Source organism: Orcinus orca, chromosome 16, assembly GCF_937001465.1.
Source record: "Orcinus orca chromosome 16, mOrcOrc1.1, whole genome shotgun sequence".
In the NCBI taxonomy this organism is placed as follows: Eukaryota; Metazoa; Chordata; class Mammalia; order Artiodactyla; family Delphinidae; genus Orcinus; species Orcinus orca.
In genome coordinates, this window is record NC_064574.1 from 51,626,796 (window position 1) to 51,645,052 (window position 18,257).

At 48.7% G+C, this 18,257-nt stretch overlaps 1 protein-coding gene and 1 non-coding gene across 2 annotated transcripts in view; one reads left to right on the plus strand and one right to left on the minus strand.

Moving 5' to 3' along the window:
* PDPK1 (3-phosphoinositide dependent protein kinase 1) overlaps positions 1-18,257 on the plus strand; it is a 71,921-nt gene that overhangs the window by 38,231 nt on the left and 15,433 nt on the right. Inside the window, 4 exon segments of the mRNA XM_004270281.2 lie at positions 10,885-10,960; positions 15,210-15,278; positions 15,514-15,610; positions 16,637-16,810. Of these exon segments, the coding sequence (XP_004270329.2) occupies positions 10,885-10,960; positions 15,210-15,278; positions 15,514-15,610; positions 16,637-16,810 (416 nt within the window).
* LOC117201542 (U6 spliceosomal RNA) lies at positions 1,586-1,689 on the minus strand. The gene has a single exon (XR_004483607.1). It is a non-coding gene; the product is annotated as a U6 spliceosomal RNA (small nuclear RNA).

Consider the following 18,257-nt stretch of genomic DNA (forward strand, 5'->3'; position numbering starts at 1 on the left):
AAAAATGGCAGTTTAACTCCTGAAACTGTGTTCAAGTATTGGGGTAGAGAGAAGATAAAGCCCTTTATGGTGAGGGTTGGGGGAAACTCAAAGCCCCTGTGTGAGTTAATAAGTGACCTTGAAAATGAAACTTGGGTGTACGGACAGGTGTGACTGTCAGAGCTACCCTGACCTGGGAGGCTGCTGCAGGGACCTCCACCCAGGGCATGTGCTTCTCTGCCGGGCTTGTGGGTACCCCTCAAAGAAGGACCTTGATGGAGAGCCCTGGGGGGATGGACATGCTAGGGGAGGGTAGAGGGTTTGTTGGTGGAAGAAAGATTCAGACAGAAGCATCCAGTTCGCTGCAGCTGCTCTTGCGTGGTAAAGGGGAGCTGTGAGCGCAGGGCAGTGGTGGGGAGGAGCTGGGCCTCTCTGAAGAGCCCTCTAGTTCAGCTGCGCTGGCCTGCTCTGCCTCGGGCTTGAACTGAGGCCTGTTTCGCAGCAGCTGCGGGGCTAACACCTGGGGTTTTGCTCCTCCCGGGCATGGTGGGCAGTCTTGACTCTGTGCTGCTGGAAGGGCCTGGCTGGGCTTCCATGGGTTCCCTTCAGCAGGGTGTGTGATCTTTCCTTTCCAGGCCTTTTCCCAGCCCTGTGTTTTCAAACGGGGGGTTCTTGTCAAGATTCTGTCAGTGCTTTCATCTGTGCACAGACACTCTTTGAGTCACAAGATGGCATCTTGAATTCGGGAACTTTTCTGAGAATCTTAAAGCACCACCCTTTTGTGTTTGAAACAGAACTTGCAGTCAAGGCAGATGCTCTTATTTCTCAGTGAGGCTTAGTCCTGGCGACGCTTGCCTACCTTTGTATTGTACTTCCCACCCAGGGCTCCTGCCTGGAGGTGCATTTCCCAAGCCCCAGGAAGTCCTCCTGTGACATGCCCCAAACTTTGATCTATTTGACTCATTCCTATTGTATAGTAACATTTTGTTGGCCACTAATTATGTTTTGATAGACATGGTATAACTCGTAACCTAAGCATTGTCCATGACAGAGGTGAACCAAACAAGAACCTGAATGTTCTTGCTGGGCTGCTGGGCATCTCGTGTGTGACTTGCCGCTGAGACCAGCCACCGCCTGCCAGTCAGCCATGGGAGTCACCCCCTCAGAGTCTGCTTGGTCCTTTTTTCTTCACTTAGATTTTCTTCAGATCTGATATTTGGCACAGGCTAGTCCTACTGTCATGTAGCCATTAAAAAAATGTAAGAACTTAAATGCATTGGTGAAATAGTGAAATAAACCTGAGTTTTAAAATCTGTCTGGAAGCAGGAGGCTAAAAAGTCCTTAACATTGTAAACCAGGCAGAACTATCGATACTTATATATACACAGTTGAGTTGGCTTTTTTTTTTTTTCCTTAGAGGAAATGTAGAAAACATGTATAATTACGTGAATGAATAATTTTGGTGACATACTCTCATTTTCTGTTTGACATAGTTTAGAATCTTAGAGTTTATTCCTGCATTAGCTTTTTTTAAACATCTTTATTGGAGTATAATTGCTTTACATTGTTGTGTTAGTTGCTGCTGTATAACAAAGTGAATCAGCTAAAATATGTGGAACGCTTCATGAATTTGCGTGTCATTGCGCAGGGGCCATGCTAATCTTCTCTGTATTGTTCCAATTTTGGTATATGTGCTGCCGAAGCGAGCACTTGTATTAGCTTTATAAACTTTTGTACAGAGATGGTTTCCTCAAAACATCTTAAAGCTTCCAGAAGGGAAGTGTTGGTGGGAGCGAGGCCCAGGTTCCTTAGCTGTGCAGTGAGCATGTTTCGCCCTCCGCCTTGTGAGAGACAGGCTGTCTGTCTTCACAGACCTCCGTCCCAGTGGGTGGCTCCTGGGATGGGGGGAGCCCCGCATTCCTCTCTTACTGCTGCCTGTCGGGTCCAGGGAGTGACCCCTGTGCTGTGAGGGTGGGTGGGCACATGGGTCGATGGGCCTTTCTGGCACAGAGGACTTAGACCTTCTAACCTTGCACAGGGGTCCCACAGAGCTTTACACTGAGGGCGGCTTAATAACATGGAGTCAGCCCCTCATCTGTGGCCGTGTGCCTGGCCGTGGCCCTCTTTGCAAGAAGCTTGGGGAGTTCAGGGTGCCCTGGAGGTTGAGACTTGAGGTTTGTGTCTGGAAGCCTGTTTTGAGTTGTGCAGGCCTTTCTGGTACAGTTGGGCGTGGAGGCTCCACTCACCACATATGGGGGTGCAGGGAGGGGGGGCGCCAGGTGTGGGGACTGCTGGAGAGGGGATGCAGCGGGGAAGCCTCAGAGCCAGCATCACTGTCACTGCACCTGTACCTGTGCAGTGGCCCTCTGTGGACCGCCTTTGTCCAGACCCTTTGACCAGCGTTGACCTCCATCCTGCTGTGCTGTGGGCTGGAGACCCTCTCACAGCCTCTGCCCTGCTGCCACTCTAGCACATGCAGGGCCACCTGCCCCCCTATACTCCCACCACCAAGCATACCTCCCAGCCATCGAGAAGCGATTACTCTGGTCTTTTCAGTATTGGTATTCGTTTAGTCATATCTGTGATGCATAGAGTGTTGTTGTTTTTAAAACACAAGGGTACCTGCTTTTTGTAAAAATTCAGAACATCCTTGTGACCTGATTTCCACCATCATCGATTTGTTTTCCCTGTAAATATTTTAGTATTTATTACTAAATACAAAGCTTATTTTTAAAAAACATAACCATAATACCATGCCATTTTTATACATTAAAAAATTAGCAGTAATAGCTTAATATCTTAAAATATTTAGTCCGCGTTAAGTTTCCAGTCGCCATAATTCCACATCATAATTTTTTGGTTGTTGCTTACTTGAATCAGGTTTCAAATAAAATTCTCACATTGAGCTTAGCTAATTTTTCTCTTAAATTTCTGTTATCTATAGCTTCTTCTCCATCTGTTTTTTCCCTTGCAGTCTGTTGAAGAAACCAGGTCATTTGTCTTATAGAGTTTCCCAGAGTTTGCTGATTGCATCTCTGTGGAGTCATGTAACATGCTCCTCTCCCCTCTGTATGTCTTGAAAATTGGGAGTTGGATGTGGCTGCTTGATCACATTCAGGTTCAGTCCTTTCACACCAGAGGCTGGTGTGTGTGGTGTGTTCTTCATTAGGAAGCATGTAGCATCCATTCGTCTCTCCCTGTCAACAGCCCTTTATAGCCATGATATCCTAGATCCATCAGTTCATTAGAGAATGCAGAGTGATCATAGCCCAGTTCTTTCATTCTTGAGTTGGAATTCTTCTTTTTTTTTAATTAAAAATTTTAAAAAAATTATTTATTTATTGGCTGTGTTCAGTCTTCGTTACTGCACATGGGCTTTCTCTAGTTGCAGCGAGCGAGGGCTACTCTGTTGTGGTACGCGGGCTTCTCGTTGCGGAGTACAGGCTGTAGGGCGCACAGGCTCAGTAGTTGTGGCTCGCGGGCTCTAGAGCGCAGGCTCAGTAGTTGTAGTGCATGGGCTTAGTTGCTCTGTGGCAGGCGAGATCTTCCCGGATCAGGGATTGAACCTGTGTCCCCTGCCTTGGCAGGCGGATTCTTTTTTTTTTTTTTTAAATAAATTTATTTATTTATTTTATTTTGGCTGCGTTGGGTCTTTGTTGCTGCGCGTGGCCTTTCTCTAGCTGCGGTGAGTGGGGGCCACTGTTCGTTGTGGTGCTGGGCTTCTCACTGCGGTGGCTTCTCTTGTTGCGGAGCACGGGCTCTAGGTGCACAGGCAGTAGTTGTGGCTCGCGGGTTCTAGAGCACAGGCTCAGCAGTTGTGGCACACGGGCTTAGTTGCTCTGCGGCATGTGGAATCTTCCGGACCAGGGCTCGAACCCGTGTCCCCTGCATTGGCAGGTGGATTCTTAACCACTGCGCCACCAGGGAAAAATCCCTGGAATTCTTCTTTAAAGAGAAACTTCCCCTTAGCCACTATTTGTTTAGTGATATTGATTGTGGAGGAAAAACAGGATAAATGCTTGCTTCATTCCCCTTTATTTGCAGCTTTTGGAAAGCATGAATTGGTTCACTGTCATCCTCCAATGATGACCAATTCATCAAAAACATTATTATCCCACCTCACAACATACACAAAAGTTAACTTGGACAGATCAGAGATCTGAATGTAGGAGCTAAAACTATTACACTCTTGGAAGAAATCATGGGAGTAAACGTTCTTGACCTTGGGTTAGGGTCTGGTTTCTTAGATACAATACCAGAAGTACAAGCAGCAGAACAAGTTTTAAAACTTTGGTGCTGTGATACCATTAAGAAAGTGAAAAAGACAACCTATGGGGTTGAATAGGAAAAAAAATTTCAAATCATATATCTGATAAGGGGCTTGTATCCAGAATATATAAAGAACAAAAAAATTTTTTTTTAATGGGCAAAGGGTCTGAATAGACATTTTTCTAAAGAAGATAAGCAAATGGCTAATAAACACATGAAAAGATGCTCAATATCATTAGGGAAATGCAAATCAAAACCACACTGAGACACCACTCCACACCCACTAGGATGACTAATCAAAAAGATATCCGATAAGAAGTATTAGCAAGGCTGTTGAGAAATCAAAGCCCTTGTACTCTGCAGGTGGGATTGTCAAATGATGCAGCCGCTTTGGAAAAGTCTGGCAATTCCTCAGAAGGTTAAGCATAGTTACCTTATAATCAGCCATTCAGCTTCTAGGTATATAGCCAAGAGAACTGAAAAACAAATGTTTACATAAAAAGTTGTACGCTAGTGTTCATAGCAGCTTTATTTGTAATAGCCAAGGAGTGGAAACAACTCAAGTATCCATCAACTGAAGAATGGATAAACAGAGTGTGGTCTATCTGTATAGTGGAATATTATTCAGCCTTAAAAGGAATGAAGTTCTGATATAGGCTCCAGCATTGATGAACCTTGAAAACATTGTGCTAAGTGAAAGCCATCTGGGATTAGGATAGGGATTTTGTTGAATGTATAGATCAGTTTGGGGAGTATTGCTCTCTTAACAATATTGTCTTCTGATCCTTCAACGTGGAATGTCTTTCTGTTTATTTATATCTTCTGTAATTTCTTTCAAAAATTTTTTGTAGTTTTCCGTGTTATAAGCTTTGCACTTTTTTTTTTAAATTTTATTTTTGGCTGTGGTGGGTCTTCGTTGCTGTGCACGGGCTTTCTCTAGTTGCAGTGAGTGGGGGCTACTCTTCGTTGCTGTGCGCAGGCTTCTCATTGCGGTTGGCTTCTTTTGTTGCGGAGCCTGGGCTGTAGGGTGCGTGGGCTTCAGTAGTTGTGGCGCGCAGGCTTAGTTGCTCTGTGGCATGTGGAATCTTCCCGGACCACGGATCGAACCTGTGTCCCCTGCATTGGCAAGCGGATTCTTAACCACTGCGCCACCAGGGAAGTCCCAACTTTGCACTTCTTTTGTTAAATTTATTCCTAAGTATTTCATTTTATTTTTGAGGCTATTGTAAATATAATTGTTTTCTTAATTTTCAGATTGTTCATTGAGAGTATATAGAAATATAGTTGATTTTTTTTGGTACACTGATCTTACGTCCTGCAACCTGATGGACTTGTTTATTAGTTTTAATAGTTTTTTAGTGACTTCCTTGGGACTTTTTACGTACAGATCATGTCATCTGTGATTAGAGATAGTTTACTTCTTCCTTTCCAGCCTGGATGCGTTTTGCTTCATTTTCTTGCCTAATTGCCCTGGCTAGAACCTCCCCATTGAATAGAAATGGCGAGAGCAGGCATCCTTGTCTTGTTCCTGACCTTAGGGGAAAAGCTTTGTCTTCACCATTGAGTATGATGTTCGTTGTGGGTTTTTCATAGGTGCCTTTATCAGGTTGAGGAAGTTCCCTTCTTTTTTTTTTTTAATTTATTCATTTTATTTATTTTTGGCTGCGTTGGGTCTTTGTGGCTGCGCGCAGGCTTTCTCTAGTTATGGCGAGCAGGGGCTACTCTTTTTTTTTTTGCGGTACGCGGGCCTCTCACTGTTGTGGCCTCTCCCGTTGCGGAGCACAGGCTCCGGACGCACAGGCTCAGCGGCCATGGCTCACGGGCCTAGCTGCTCCGCGGCATGTGGGATCTTCCCGGACTGGGGCATGAACCCGTGTCCCCTGAATCGGCAGGCGGACTCTCAACCACTGTGCCACCAGGGAAACCCCGGGGGCTACTCTTCGTTGTGGTGCGCGGGCTTCTCATTGTGATGGCTTCTCTTGTTGCTCTAGGCACACGGGCTTCAGTAGTTGTGGCACGTGGGCTCAGTAGTTGTGGCACACGGGCTTAGTTGCTCCGCGGCATGTGGGATCTTCCTGGACCAGGGCTCGAACCTGTGTCTGCTGCATTGGCAGGCGGGTTCTTAACCACTGCGCCACCAGGGAAGCCCGGAGGAAGTTCCCTTCTGTTTCTAGTTTGTTTTATACTTTACCATGAAGGAGTGTTGAATTTTTGTTAGATGGTTTTTCTGCATCTCTTGATCAAGATGGTCATGTGGTTTTTGTCCTTTATTCTAATGATGTGATGTAATATATTGATTGGTTTTTATGTGCTGAACCACCCTTGCATTCCTGAGATTAAATCCCAGTTGGTCATGGTGCACACTCCTTTTTATGTGTTGTTGGATTCAATTTGCTTGTGTTCTGTCCAAGAGCTAATAAGCACATTTTGTGGAGTGTGTTTGCTGTGCTTCATATGTGGGTTCATGGATAAGACAATAGCGGTCTGCACTTTTGGCTTTGAAGAGAGTGTTCTGACCTCAGGAGCATGTCAGGTCCCTCCGTCCCCACTGGCACCTCACAGTCTGACCTGCAGATCTGTGGTGGCCAGAGTGGTCCACAGCCCAGGGTGCTGGCCCGTTTATTTGAACCACTTTGACGGCGGAGGTAACAACCCAGCCCAAACCCTTCTTTACCCTGACCCTTTGGCCTCCTGTTGAGTGGGTCAGTAGCCTAAAGGAGGCAGCATAAGCCAACAGTGGCTTGTGGGCCTTGGTTTTCCAGTAGCTGGAGAATTTTGACCTCTGGCTAATCTCTGAGCTTACAGGGGTAGGTAACTAGATTATCTCTGTGGCTTTCTAATGCTCTCTTGGGCTCTTACCCTGGTGTCACAGATAGAAATCTGCCATTCGTGAAGTGGGAGAGGAGAAAATTACTTGTTTTCACTAACCCTTCAGTGAAATCGAGCATCTCCTTCAGTTATGAAGGTAGGCAACAAACATCTGTGTCATTAGAAATCACAGATGTTTTCATGTCCTGTCACAGTCGTCACAGATTCTTGATCTATTGTTTATGCTCATCGCTACTTCAGAATTACTCTATTAATAGACCTGCTGCCAGATCTTGTTGGTGCATTAATAAAAAAGAAACATATTAGTATATTGCATATTTATTACTTTAATATTTTGATACTTTCATTATGTATAGTCTTGTAGATATTATTTTATGTCTTTAGAACATCATTCTGAGGACAGTTATTCTTTTCCACACTCCAGAGGATTCATTCATCTCTAGACTAGCGAAAGAGCTCCTTTCTAAGGGGGTGACTCTGTATCCCCAGGGACTTGGGAGTCCCTTTAAGAAGGTGGACATAGGCTCCTGGGGAAGAGGAAGCAGCAGGTGTTGTGGGGGACAAGCAGACGCAGGCCCAGAAAGCTTACAGAAGCAGCAGCAGCAGCACACAGTCCTGATGCCGTCACGATTTGCTCTTTAAAGCCCAGCCATGTGGTGTGTGTGTGTCTCCTGTCCACTTTGTTTTGTGCATAATGTAGCTATTTAAAAGCACAAATACCTCTGCATACTGTGTGATAGCCTGAATTATTTAATTATGTGTAATACATATCTTTCCATATAAAAGTATATTTCTAGAACTTTTCAATAATAGCATTTAAAAATATAAATCACGGAAGTGACGCACAATTATTATGAAGAACAGAAACACTGAACAGGTGAAGTATCGAGTTGAAGCCTGTCCCCCGAAGGATTGTGTCATGGCCCTGCCATCTGTGCTGGCTCCGTCCTGGAGGATCAGGTGCCAGAAATGAATTGCTGGGTCAGAAAGCAAGCCTGTCCTGTATGGCTTTTGATGTTTTTTGGAAAATTGCTCCTCCAAAGTCACAGCATTTCACATTCCCACCAGTAGCACTGTGAGGTTTTCCTCTTCAAATCCTTGCCAATACTGTGCATTTTCCTTCTTTTTTATCTTTGCCGATTTGATAGGCTACCATATTAATTAACATTTCTTTGATTCATTGTAAGGTTGGTTTCACTTGGTTTTAGCTCTTGATTTGTTTTCTTCCTCTGTTGAATCACTTCAGTGTTCTCGGCTGTCAGGGTCCTGGAAGGATGCAAACGTGGCTGAGAAGTCTCTACAGGAGAGTAGCTGACCTAGGGGACCAGTTACAGACAGCAGGGCCCAAGGAAGCTGGACTCCCGCAGCGGGATAGAGAGCCCCTCGGCCCTGGGAGGGCAGGTGGGAGGGACCAGCACCTGAGGGTGGGGTGGGGGTGGGGGTGGGGGGTGGGCTCTGTGGTGGGAGAGGGCTGTGGCCTGGGGGTTGGCCAGGAGGAATAATCTCCATCTCTCTCCTGTCTCCCACTGGGGGTTCCTGCTGGCTCCAGGGCACAGAGAAGGACAGAGACGGCATCTGGGAACACATGGGGAAGGTGCAGCATGTCGGCCTTGTCTGTATTTTTTAGGCATCTGCCTTTGGAGGCTCTTGGACCCGCAGTTAGGAAGTCTCCCATATGGGGAGCCCTGCTGGCTGCCCACCCCAGGGATGGCAGATGGGGAGCCGATGGCCACCATGGCCAGTGGGCCTGCCTCACAGCAGACCATTGCATGCTGAATTGGTGTGGCCATGGGCCCTGGGTTTCTTTTGCATTTTAATTCTGGTGTTGTGTTGTTTATAGCCATACACTGTAAAGAATACAGCTATAGACAAAGCATGGGTCTGTCGTGTTTTACTGCAGGTGGCTGTACCCTGTCAAGTTATTTCTGAGTCAGGCCTAAGTTGAGGTGCCCAGTACAGAGCCTTCAGTCAGTGCAGGAAGAGAAGGGTACTTTCCCCAAACTGGAGCACTTTGTGTAGCAGGGTGGTTGACTTTGAGAAGGAAAGACTAAAAAGAAGCAATTTCAGCCATCCTCCCTTCCCCAGCTCTTCCTCCTCTAGAACATCCCAGAACTGAGTGAGTTGCTCCTGCTGTGTTTAGAGCCGGGTCTTTGGAGGGCAGGTGCTAATGAGGGCAGGTGCTAATGTCTGGGCAGAACGCTGTCCCAAGGAGGCCACCCAGGGCTTCATAGCCAAGCCCCTGGGGGCGTTTGGGGTTGGAGAATTCTTGGCTGTGGGGCTGTCTGGTGCCCTGCAGGATACTTAGCTGTATCCCTGGCTTCTACCCACTAGGTGACAGCAGCCCCTTCCCGCCCCCATTGTGGCGGCGAGAGATGTCTCCAGGCATTGCCAGATGTCCCGGGGGCCCAGTTGTCCACAGCTGAGACAGTGGGGCCAACAGGCAGGTCCCTTCACCGGGGGCCTGTTACAGTTTTTAGTGTTGCCTGATTTCAGAAGTGATCCTGAAGGGCCAGAGACCTCTCAGTGGTAGGTATATTGGTGTAATGTTTTACCCGGTACACTTTCTAAGTTAGTTCAGGAAAATTTGTCTACGGAGACAAGTAATTTCTAGCCCAGATTATTAAAGATGTTGAGGAAAGGGACAGCTTGATCTGTAGGTCAGGCTAGGTGAAAGGGTCTTGTTTGTCTGGAGCACAATGGTGTTGAGCTGTGGTGTTGTGTCCTGCATGTGCCCCGGGTTGCCGTGCAGGGACCTGGTAGTGGGAAGGGCAGTCTGAGCAGGACCAGAGCCTCGCTGGCAGCCGTTCAAAGCGGGTTACCGAGTCTGGTTATGCAGCGCAGGCGTGGAAGGTCGTGGGAGGCAGTTGGCTGCTAGTGCCATGGGTGTCCCCAGTGAATCAATCAGTGGAGGTGACCCAGCACTTCATGTGCTCCTTAGAGAAGTGATTTGTCCTCAGATGGTGGGCGGCTCTCACACAGGAATCCCCAATCCTGTGTCCTCTGGTTGTGGGCAAGGCTGAAAGCAGCTGTTCTGTCCCCGATGCCAGAGGATGCCCTGCGGGGGATACCTCTGGAGTGGCGCTGGGGGATGGGGTGTGGGCAGGCTGGCTTGTGCCCACAGTGCTGCTCTTTCAGGGCTGCCTGGCCACTGATGAGCCCCTGAGGACCTGCTAGGGTGACGTGGGTGTCATGCCTCCTTGTGGCAGTGATGGGTGGGGCCAGCAGCCAGACCCCACAAGTCTGCAGTTGAACTTGGCACAGTCCAGTACTAGAGGTGGCAGACTGTTGCAGAGGGTCTCTGGCCGTGACGCCCGAGTCTTATTCCTCTCGTAGTCCCTAACCTGCCTGAACTGTTTGTTATGAGGAGAGGGTATCCCTGCCCTGCGTGCAGCTTGCGGGAGATCCAGTCCTTTCCACATTCTGCGTGTGTCCGGGGCTGTTTTAGGCACCACAGGTCCAGCAGTGAACAGACAAGGCCCCGTCCTCAAGATGCTCCCAGCTGACAGCACGCTGGGCGAGGGCCACTCAGGTGTGTTGGCGAAAGGCAGGGAGGGGTCCAGGAGGGGCTGCCCTGGCAGTCAGGGCTGGTGTTGCTGAGCAGGCAACCTTGAAGCCAGCCCTCAAAGGGGCGGGTCCAAGAAGGGGGTGTGATGGGAGGGCCTCTGACAAGTCCCGTTCTCGGGAGCGTACAGTCTGATCTCAGGTGACGGTGGCTTCCCGAGAGATGAACACTGACTGTGCAGCGTCCACTGTGGAAAATGCTCTGTGTCTCAGCATGAACTTTACCCTTTTCCCTCTTCTCATCAGCCAGGGCCAACTCGTTTGTAGGAACAGCCCAGTATGTTTCTCCAGAGCTGCTCACAGAGAAATCGGCCTGTAAAAGGTAACCTGTTTTCATCTGATCCATAATTCTCTTTTCTCTATAAGTAGTTGGTATTTTTTTCAGGTGAAATTAATAGTTAAGAGAGTGCCTTTCATGGCCTTTACATAGCCAAGCCTACTTTGGAAGAAGTTAGCCATTTGTCTTTTAACCAGCATCTTTCCTTTGATAACCTGTGTACTACTTTGTTACTACTTATACTTCCTGGGGTGGTTGTTGCTTTTATGCTTCGAGATTTGATCTTGTTCCTTCAGGAACAACTAAACAACTAACTATTCAGTGGGGAGTACTGTGGCCGACAGGTCTGTATTAGTGACACGAGGCTTCCTGCTGTGTCCCAGAGCCCCGGGACCATTGGTGCCACGGTGCCACCTCCAGCTCAGGCACCCTGGCTGTGGCAGCAGCAGCAGGTCAACTGTTCAGTGTAACGTGCTCTGCAGAGTGCAGGACAGGCCCAGAAGGCAGCGTCTGTGGGAGGGGACAGGACTGGGCCAGTTTCCCAGCAGGAGCCCAGCTATCACTACAGGGGGGAGGCCCAGTGGTGGCGACAGGATTGAGAGCCTTGGTGGAGTCCTCAGTTGTGAAAATGAGAAGTGCAGGGGGTGGGATATTGTGTTCACAAGAGTGGAGGTCCAGAGAGTGGAGAGGGTCAGTGGCAGGGCAGTTGGGCAGTGGAGGTAAAGCAGGTGGGGGTGACGATGGCCAGGAGCTGGGAGAAGTCTGGGGTGCTGTCTTGGGTGGACATGAGGCAGGTAGAAGATGGAGAGGCAGCAGTAGAACCTAGGCTTTCAGAGTTTGGAGATGACAAGTTCTGTGGTTGAAGCTTTTCTTTGAATTCTTCCTGCCCTGAGCCAGACACTCAACCCACTGGGACCATCGCTGGAGCTGACAGAGGCCCACACGGTCAGTGTCGTGCAGTGGCAGGTTGCCAGGGGCCGCCTTCCTAAAGTGACAAGCGACTGCCAGGGCAGCAGAGGAGTGATGGTTCTTGGCACAGCAGTTCTGTGTTTCTGAGCCTGATGGCTTTTTAAAACCTCTTTAGGGGGTGGAGCCACAGGGCACAAACATGATGGTTGGAAGTATATTCAGAAAAATTAAGCTTGGGCATCTTAGCAGTTGCTGGGCTCTTTGGGCTTTTTTTGTTTTTGTTTTGCTTTTTGTTTTCTACTCTTATTGAACCAACAGACTTTGAGCTCTCACTGTGGGCCAGATGCTGTTGTAGGTCAGGGCTTCCCAGCTGGGACAGTTCTGCCCGCCAGGGGACATCTGGCCATGTCTAGACACAGTTTTGGTGTCACAACTTGGCGGGGGTGGGAAGGGAATGGGTGGAGCCAAGGGCGCTGCCCAACATCCTACAGTGTAGAAATGGCCCCCCAGCGAGGATGACGGGTCCCAGATGCCCACAGGGCCCAGGCTGAGAGACCCTCCTCCAGGTGGTGGGTGCACTGGGCCAGATTCTCCAAGTGTGTGTCACTGCTGCCTAAGAACTAGCTTTCCCTCGAGTTGGGGTTTACTTTCAAGAAGAGGAATTCCTTTCGTACTAATGGGGGAAGGTCTCCAGGCTCTACTCAGTGAGAGAAGGAAGATACAGAGTGGCCACCCAGAGTCACTTGTCTGTGCATTTAAACCTCAAGAAGGATATACAAGCCATGGATAACTGGTTATCTGTGGTGGGGGTAAGGGTTAGGGCTGTGAGTGAGACCTCACTGGGTGCCTTTTTATGCTTTTAATTTTTAAAGTCATGTGATACTTATTTAAAAAATAGTTAAGAATTTTTTTCCTGATTCTAAAAATGATACTTACTCATTATAAAGAATTCTTAGAAAATATGGAGAATAAAAAAAAAGTTTCCTGGTGGTCTAGCGGTTAGGATTTGGCGCTTTCACTGCTGAGGCCTGGGTTCAGTTCCTGGTGGGGAGCCGAGATCCCACAGTCCGGGTGGCCAAAATAAAACAAACAAACAATAAAAGCCAAAAAAACACTCATAGTCTCCAACCCACTTGTAGTCACAGATAAGTTTTGGTATGTCTTTCTTTCCAGCTACTTTTTTCTGTGTGTTTTAAATGTGTTTACATAATTTTTATACAACTGGAATCATACTGAATAACCAGTTTTGAATCCTGCTCCCTGTGATTATATGGTGAACATTTCCCCATATCACTAACATTATTGGCAGAAATCTTTTAACAGCTGTGTGATTTTCCAACATATGAATTCATTGTAGTTCATTGAGCTTTTCCTTTACTGTTAAAGACGTTGAAGTAGTTTTCATATATTGGGCACAGCCTGGTGTGCCTCTACGTGCGGCATGTCCTGCGCTGGGGAAGAAGGGCTCTCCTGCCTGTTCAGCTGGAGAGTCTCCCAGGGATCCCCCACGTTCCTCTTTGAATTTCAAGAAGTAGAGTGACTTGGTTTAACTGAGCATTTAAAAAATCATCGGTGCATACTGCTTTCCAGAAATGTTACACTGGCTTCCCCCTTTAGTTTTCATTGTATTAAAAAACATTTTAAATGGCAAGATACCTGTGGAAAGTTAGCCCAGAAGCCGTTCTGCTGGCAGTCCCACTCCCTGGAGATGACCTGTGAAAGCAGCAGAGGCAGCCCCACCCCACAGCTCTGCCCCTCCTCTCTGGCCACTGCCACATGGAAAGGCCGATACTTTTCCGTTGGCGTTTTTCTCTTGTAGCTCCCCATTTTAACTACACTAAACAGCAGAGAAAACCAAGTGTAAGAACTAGTTACTGAGTAGAATGTACGTTCATTTTTAACATGCCCTTCACTCCATCTGTGTGTTGTGACTCAGATTTCTGATCTGTGGCATTTTTCACCCACATCAAGTGCTTCATCTACCCCGGGCCAACGGTGCTGTGATATGGGTCTGAGGACAGAGCCTTCACCCAAGGCCCCCAGCACTGTAATTGGCCTGTTGTCTCCACCCACGACCTACGATTTCATCTTCCAGAATGCCAAGCTGTGGCCTCTTGCAGAAACTGTATCCAGCAATGCATGAACCCTCCGTACATTTAGGGCTTGTGGGGAGGTAGTTGGCCATGCAGGGCAAGTTGTGTCTTGATGCTTTCATAGGGCTGAGCTGGGAATAGAATGCAAGATTTACAGAGGAAATAAAATATGCAAAGTAGTTCTCAGCCATGAACTCTGAGATGCACTGAGGGGAGAGAAAAAACAGGAGCAGGAGGGAAGGAGGGTGGTGAGCAGAGCAGCCCCTCCAGGGTCCCTGCCAGCTGGTTCTGGAAAAGACTTAGGGAAATTCAGAACCGTAGTGTGTTTCCTTTAAAATGTATAATTAAGGGCTTCCCTGGTGGCGCAGTGGTTAAGAATCCGCCTGCCAATCAATGCAGGGGACACGGGTTTGAGCTCTGATCTGGGAAGATCCCTCATGCTGCGGAGCAACTAAGCCCACGCGCCACAACTACTGAGCCAGTGCTCTAGAGCTGCGAGCCACAACTACTGAACCCGTGTGCCACAACTACTGAGCCCACGTGCCACAACTACTGAAGCCCGCGCTCCTAGAGCCTGTGCTCCGCAACAAGAGAAGCCACTGCAACGAGAAGCCCACGCACCACAATGAAGAGTAGCCCCCACTCACCGCAACTAGAGAAAGCCCATGCACAGCAACGAAGACCCAATGCAGCCAAAAATAAATAAAAATAAAAATTTTAAAAATGTATAATTAAAATGTTCATAAAGGAGGGGCAGGGCTTTGCACAGTGAGTCCAAGAAGGGAAAGAGAAAGCTTGCTTTGTGCGCATCCTGTGGACTGTGATTTGGCTCCTTGGCATACATGAGCTCACGTCTGTGGCCTGGGGGTAAACAGTGAGCTGTGAGAGAATCTGAGACTCAGCTGTACCAACCTGCCAGTGTCCCTGCCCCTGCCCCTGGCACTGGAAGAAGGGGCTTTTTGGCCAGTATTTGCTGTAGTCAGGAGTGACCGCTGCTCCCTGGCCAGGACCAGACCGGGCCTGTGAGGTCGTTGGTTGCCCCTGAGCGAGGCGCCCAGCCTGGCCCAGTAGTGCCTGCTGTGTGTGTGGGGGATCCTCTGGTCCTGGATCCGCAGAGAGACCCCCTCAAGGAGATCCCAGAGCAGGTTTTCACCCTCACACTGACCTGGTTTTAAAGGTGAGAAATAGATTAGAGGCTGAAATGGGTGGTGTGAACAGACAGGATGGAAATGCACCATGCTCGCCACTGAAATGTTACAAATGTCATTCTTTGTTTTTCCCCTCCCTTAAAGTTCAGACCTTTGGGCTCTTGGATGCATAATATACCAGCTTGTGGCAGGACTGCCACCGTTCCGAGCTGGGTAAGAGACCCACACCCCACACCCCACTCCTAGCCCTTCTCAGCAGCCTGACAGAGAAGTGGGAGGGGGCAGTCCCAGGGTTAGGGCAGAGTGGGGGGAAGTTTTATGACGGCTCTTTAGTGAACATGGTGACTCTCTGGGGAGAGAGGGAGATGGCTGTCCCAGGAAAGTACAGCTCTGTACTGGGGAGGTTTGTGTGACCCTGCCCAGAATGATGGCTTTTCTTATTTTACAGAAATGAATATCTTATATTTCAGAAGATCATTAAGTTGGAATATGACTTTCCTGAAAAATTCTTTCCTAAGGCAAGAGATCTTGTGGAAAAACTTCTGGTAAATATTTCAAATTTTCTTCTGGTAGGATGATCCAGTAGCCACACCCTGAGTCCCTCTGAACTTGTGGTCAGAGGGCCTTTCCTTGGAGGCACCTATGTTTAATAAAAGGGCATTTTAGGGTTGATAGTGATTGTAGGTAGATGCATATCTTCAGTCTTATCCTGTCAGGCCTTTTCAGTTTCCAAGTGCCTGATTCTTGAGCTTAATAAGATAGGAAATTACTGTATCACTTTGCATTTGCTCATCAACACACACACCATTTTAAGTTACCAGACGCTGCAGCAGCTCGGTGTGCTGCAGTGGCAGGTGGTTGTAAATTCTACTTAGCGACATCTGTATCAACTTTAGAGTCAGCTACGTGAAGGTGCTAAAGATCAACCCAAGCTATATAGCAAAGGTAAACAGATTTACCCAGGAAGGGAGTGTCTGTTTATGTTCTAGAAACTATAGTGTCCCTTCCCCTGGTGTGTTTTGGCTCCAGACCTTCCATTCACTTGATTTGGGGGAGCAGGGTCAGTCAACCTCTTCCCACCTGTCCCTTGTGTGTCTGTCCCCTCAGTGGGGGAGTGCGTTGGATCCTCTGTGGGTCTGGGGGGGGGCAGCCGAATTCTGGAGGAGCTGGCTGTGGGGCCCTTTGAGACCACGTGCAGGCAGGGGACCCAAGGCACTTTACTCCCCGTCTGTGATAGCTTCCTGTTCATGTAAACTCTTCATTCTCTTATTAAAGCCAGTGAGTTCCTCTTTTTTTTGTTTTAGGATTTTAAGAGAATACTTGCTGCTATTCATTTAACTTTTGATGTAGTGATTCATTTTCACCTGTGGGGGGAGGAGCAGAGACTCCGGAGAAGTGAAAGCTGCGCGTGGCCCCCCCCCCACCCCCCATGGTGACTCAGTTGTCCCCAGCACACTGTGCCCTTCCTATTTCCAGGAGATCCCAAGAATTGAAAAGAACTACTACTCAGAAGTAATTTTTTTTGTCAGAATTACTTTTTAACCCCAATGCTGACTTGACTTCTATTTAAGGTTTTAGATGCCACAAAGCGATTAGGCTGTGAAGAAATGGAAGGGTACGGCCCTCTGAAAGCTCATCCGTTCTTTGAGTCCATCACGTGGGAGAACCTGCATCACCAGACGCCTCCGAAGCTCACAGCTTACTTACCGGCCATGTCAGAAGATGATGAGGACTGCTACGGCAATGTAAGCCAGTGCGCCAGGGCCGAGATGGGTCCTGCCGGCCCCGCCTGGGAAGTGGCTCCTCTGGGCGGGGCCAGGGACCCCAGGTGGTGGGATGAGTGGCTAAAGGGGGAGCCAGTGTAGATCCGTGGAGGGGGAGGGGCAGTGAACACTCTGTGGCCCGAGTCTGAGTCCCACTGAGACTGGGGCCGAAGAGGCTTACGTCTGCCCCGAGTGCAGATCACCAGGTGCGTGCATCCCTTTCTCATTTCCTCTAGTTAATTTTTGCCCAAAGGGGTCGAACCAGAGCCTGGGCGCTGATTCTCCTGGTGGGCTTCTGTTTTCCGGTTTTGGCTGATGTCCTTATAATTTTGTATCTGAAGACATTCTGGAATGCCTCTGGTATTTCCCAGAGAATCCCAGGGTGCTGCTGCTGCTTTGAACTTTGGGGGGATGTAGTATTGAGGATGGACACTGGTCACTATCGGCTCTTAGTGCCTGGTACAAGCGGGACAGTGGCACAGGCTCGAGGGATGAGGCACCCTGGGGTCCGAGGGAAGCTCAGACATAGGGTCTTCAGTATACTTTGTCCTTTAAACTTTCCTTATGGACGGTGTGAAACATGCAGAAATGGGCTGAGGAGGATGGTGAGCTGCAGTGTGTCTGTCACCACCTTCAGGTCACCCTCCACCAGGACCCCCATATTTACATGTAATGTCAGGTGTTTTGTTTATCAGTCATAGTCCATATTTCTGGTTTGATTTCTGTCATTGTGGCTTATTGCAACCAGTTATCTTATATAGAGTTCCGCCTCAGTTGACTGAGGAATTCTAGAGTTCACGTAAAAGTCATCCAAGGCTAAGTTAAAATTACAACTGGCATCACCTCTTGGAGATCAAGAGCCCCCTATGTCTCCTACCTACTGTTTTAAGCAACACATCCCTCCCTTTTTTGCCCTAAAATATCCTTTATGCCCAGACTTGAATTGAGCCAGATGTGGAGTGCCATCTGTGCTCCCCACTGACTTGCTTCCCTACCTCAGTGGTCACGGCTGTCCACAGCCTCTGCGTGTGCAGACTGCAAAGGGCTCCCTCCCTTGGCCCTAGTTGCCGACCAGGCCCTTGGGCCCTGATATTGTTCTGGGGTCATGGCCGGCAGGCACAGGCGGGGTCCCCAGGGCCTTTGGCAGGGGTGTGCCAGGGGAGCAGCATGCTCTGCTGGCCAGGCTCTGAGGGAGCCACTGGGGCCCCGGTTGTCTCAGGTCTCGGTGCCCAGGGAGCCTGGCTTCATGGGTGTGTGTGTACTCTTGAGTGTCTGTTGCAGGCCCTCTGTCTGCTGTTCCATCATGTTTGCCATGTTGAGAGCTCTGGCTTCTTGGTACTCAAGTGTCGCCATCTTAATCCTGATCCTCCAGGGCAGCACGGGGCTCAAAGAGGCCAGCAGGCCACAGGTCCCGGGCCTCCCCTTCCTG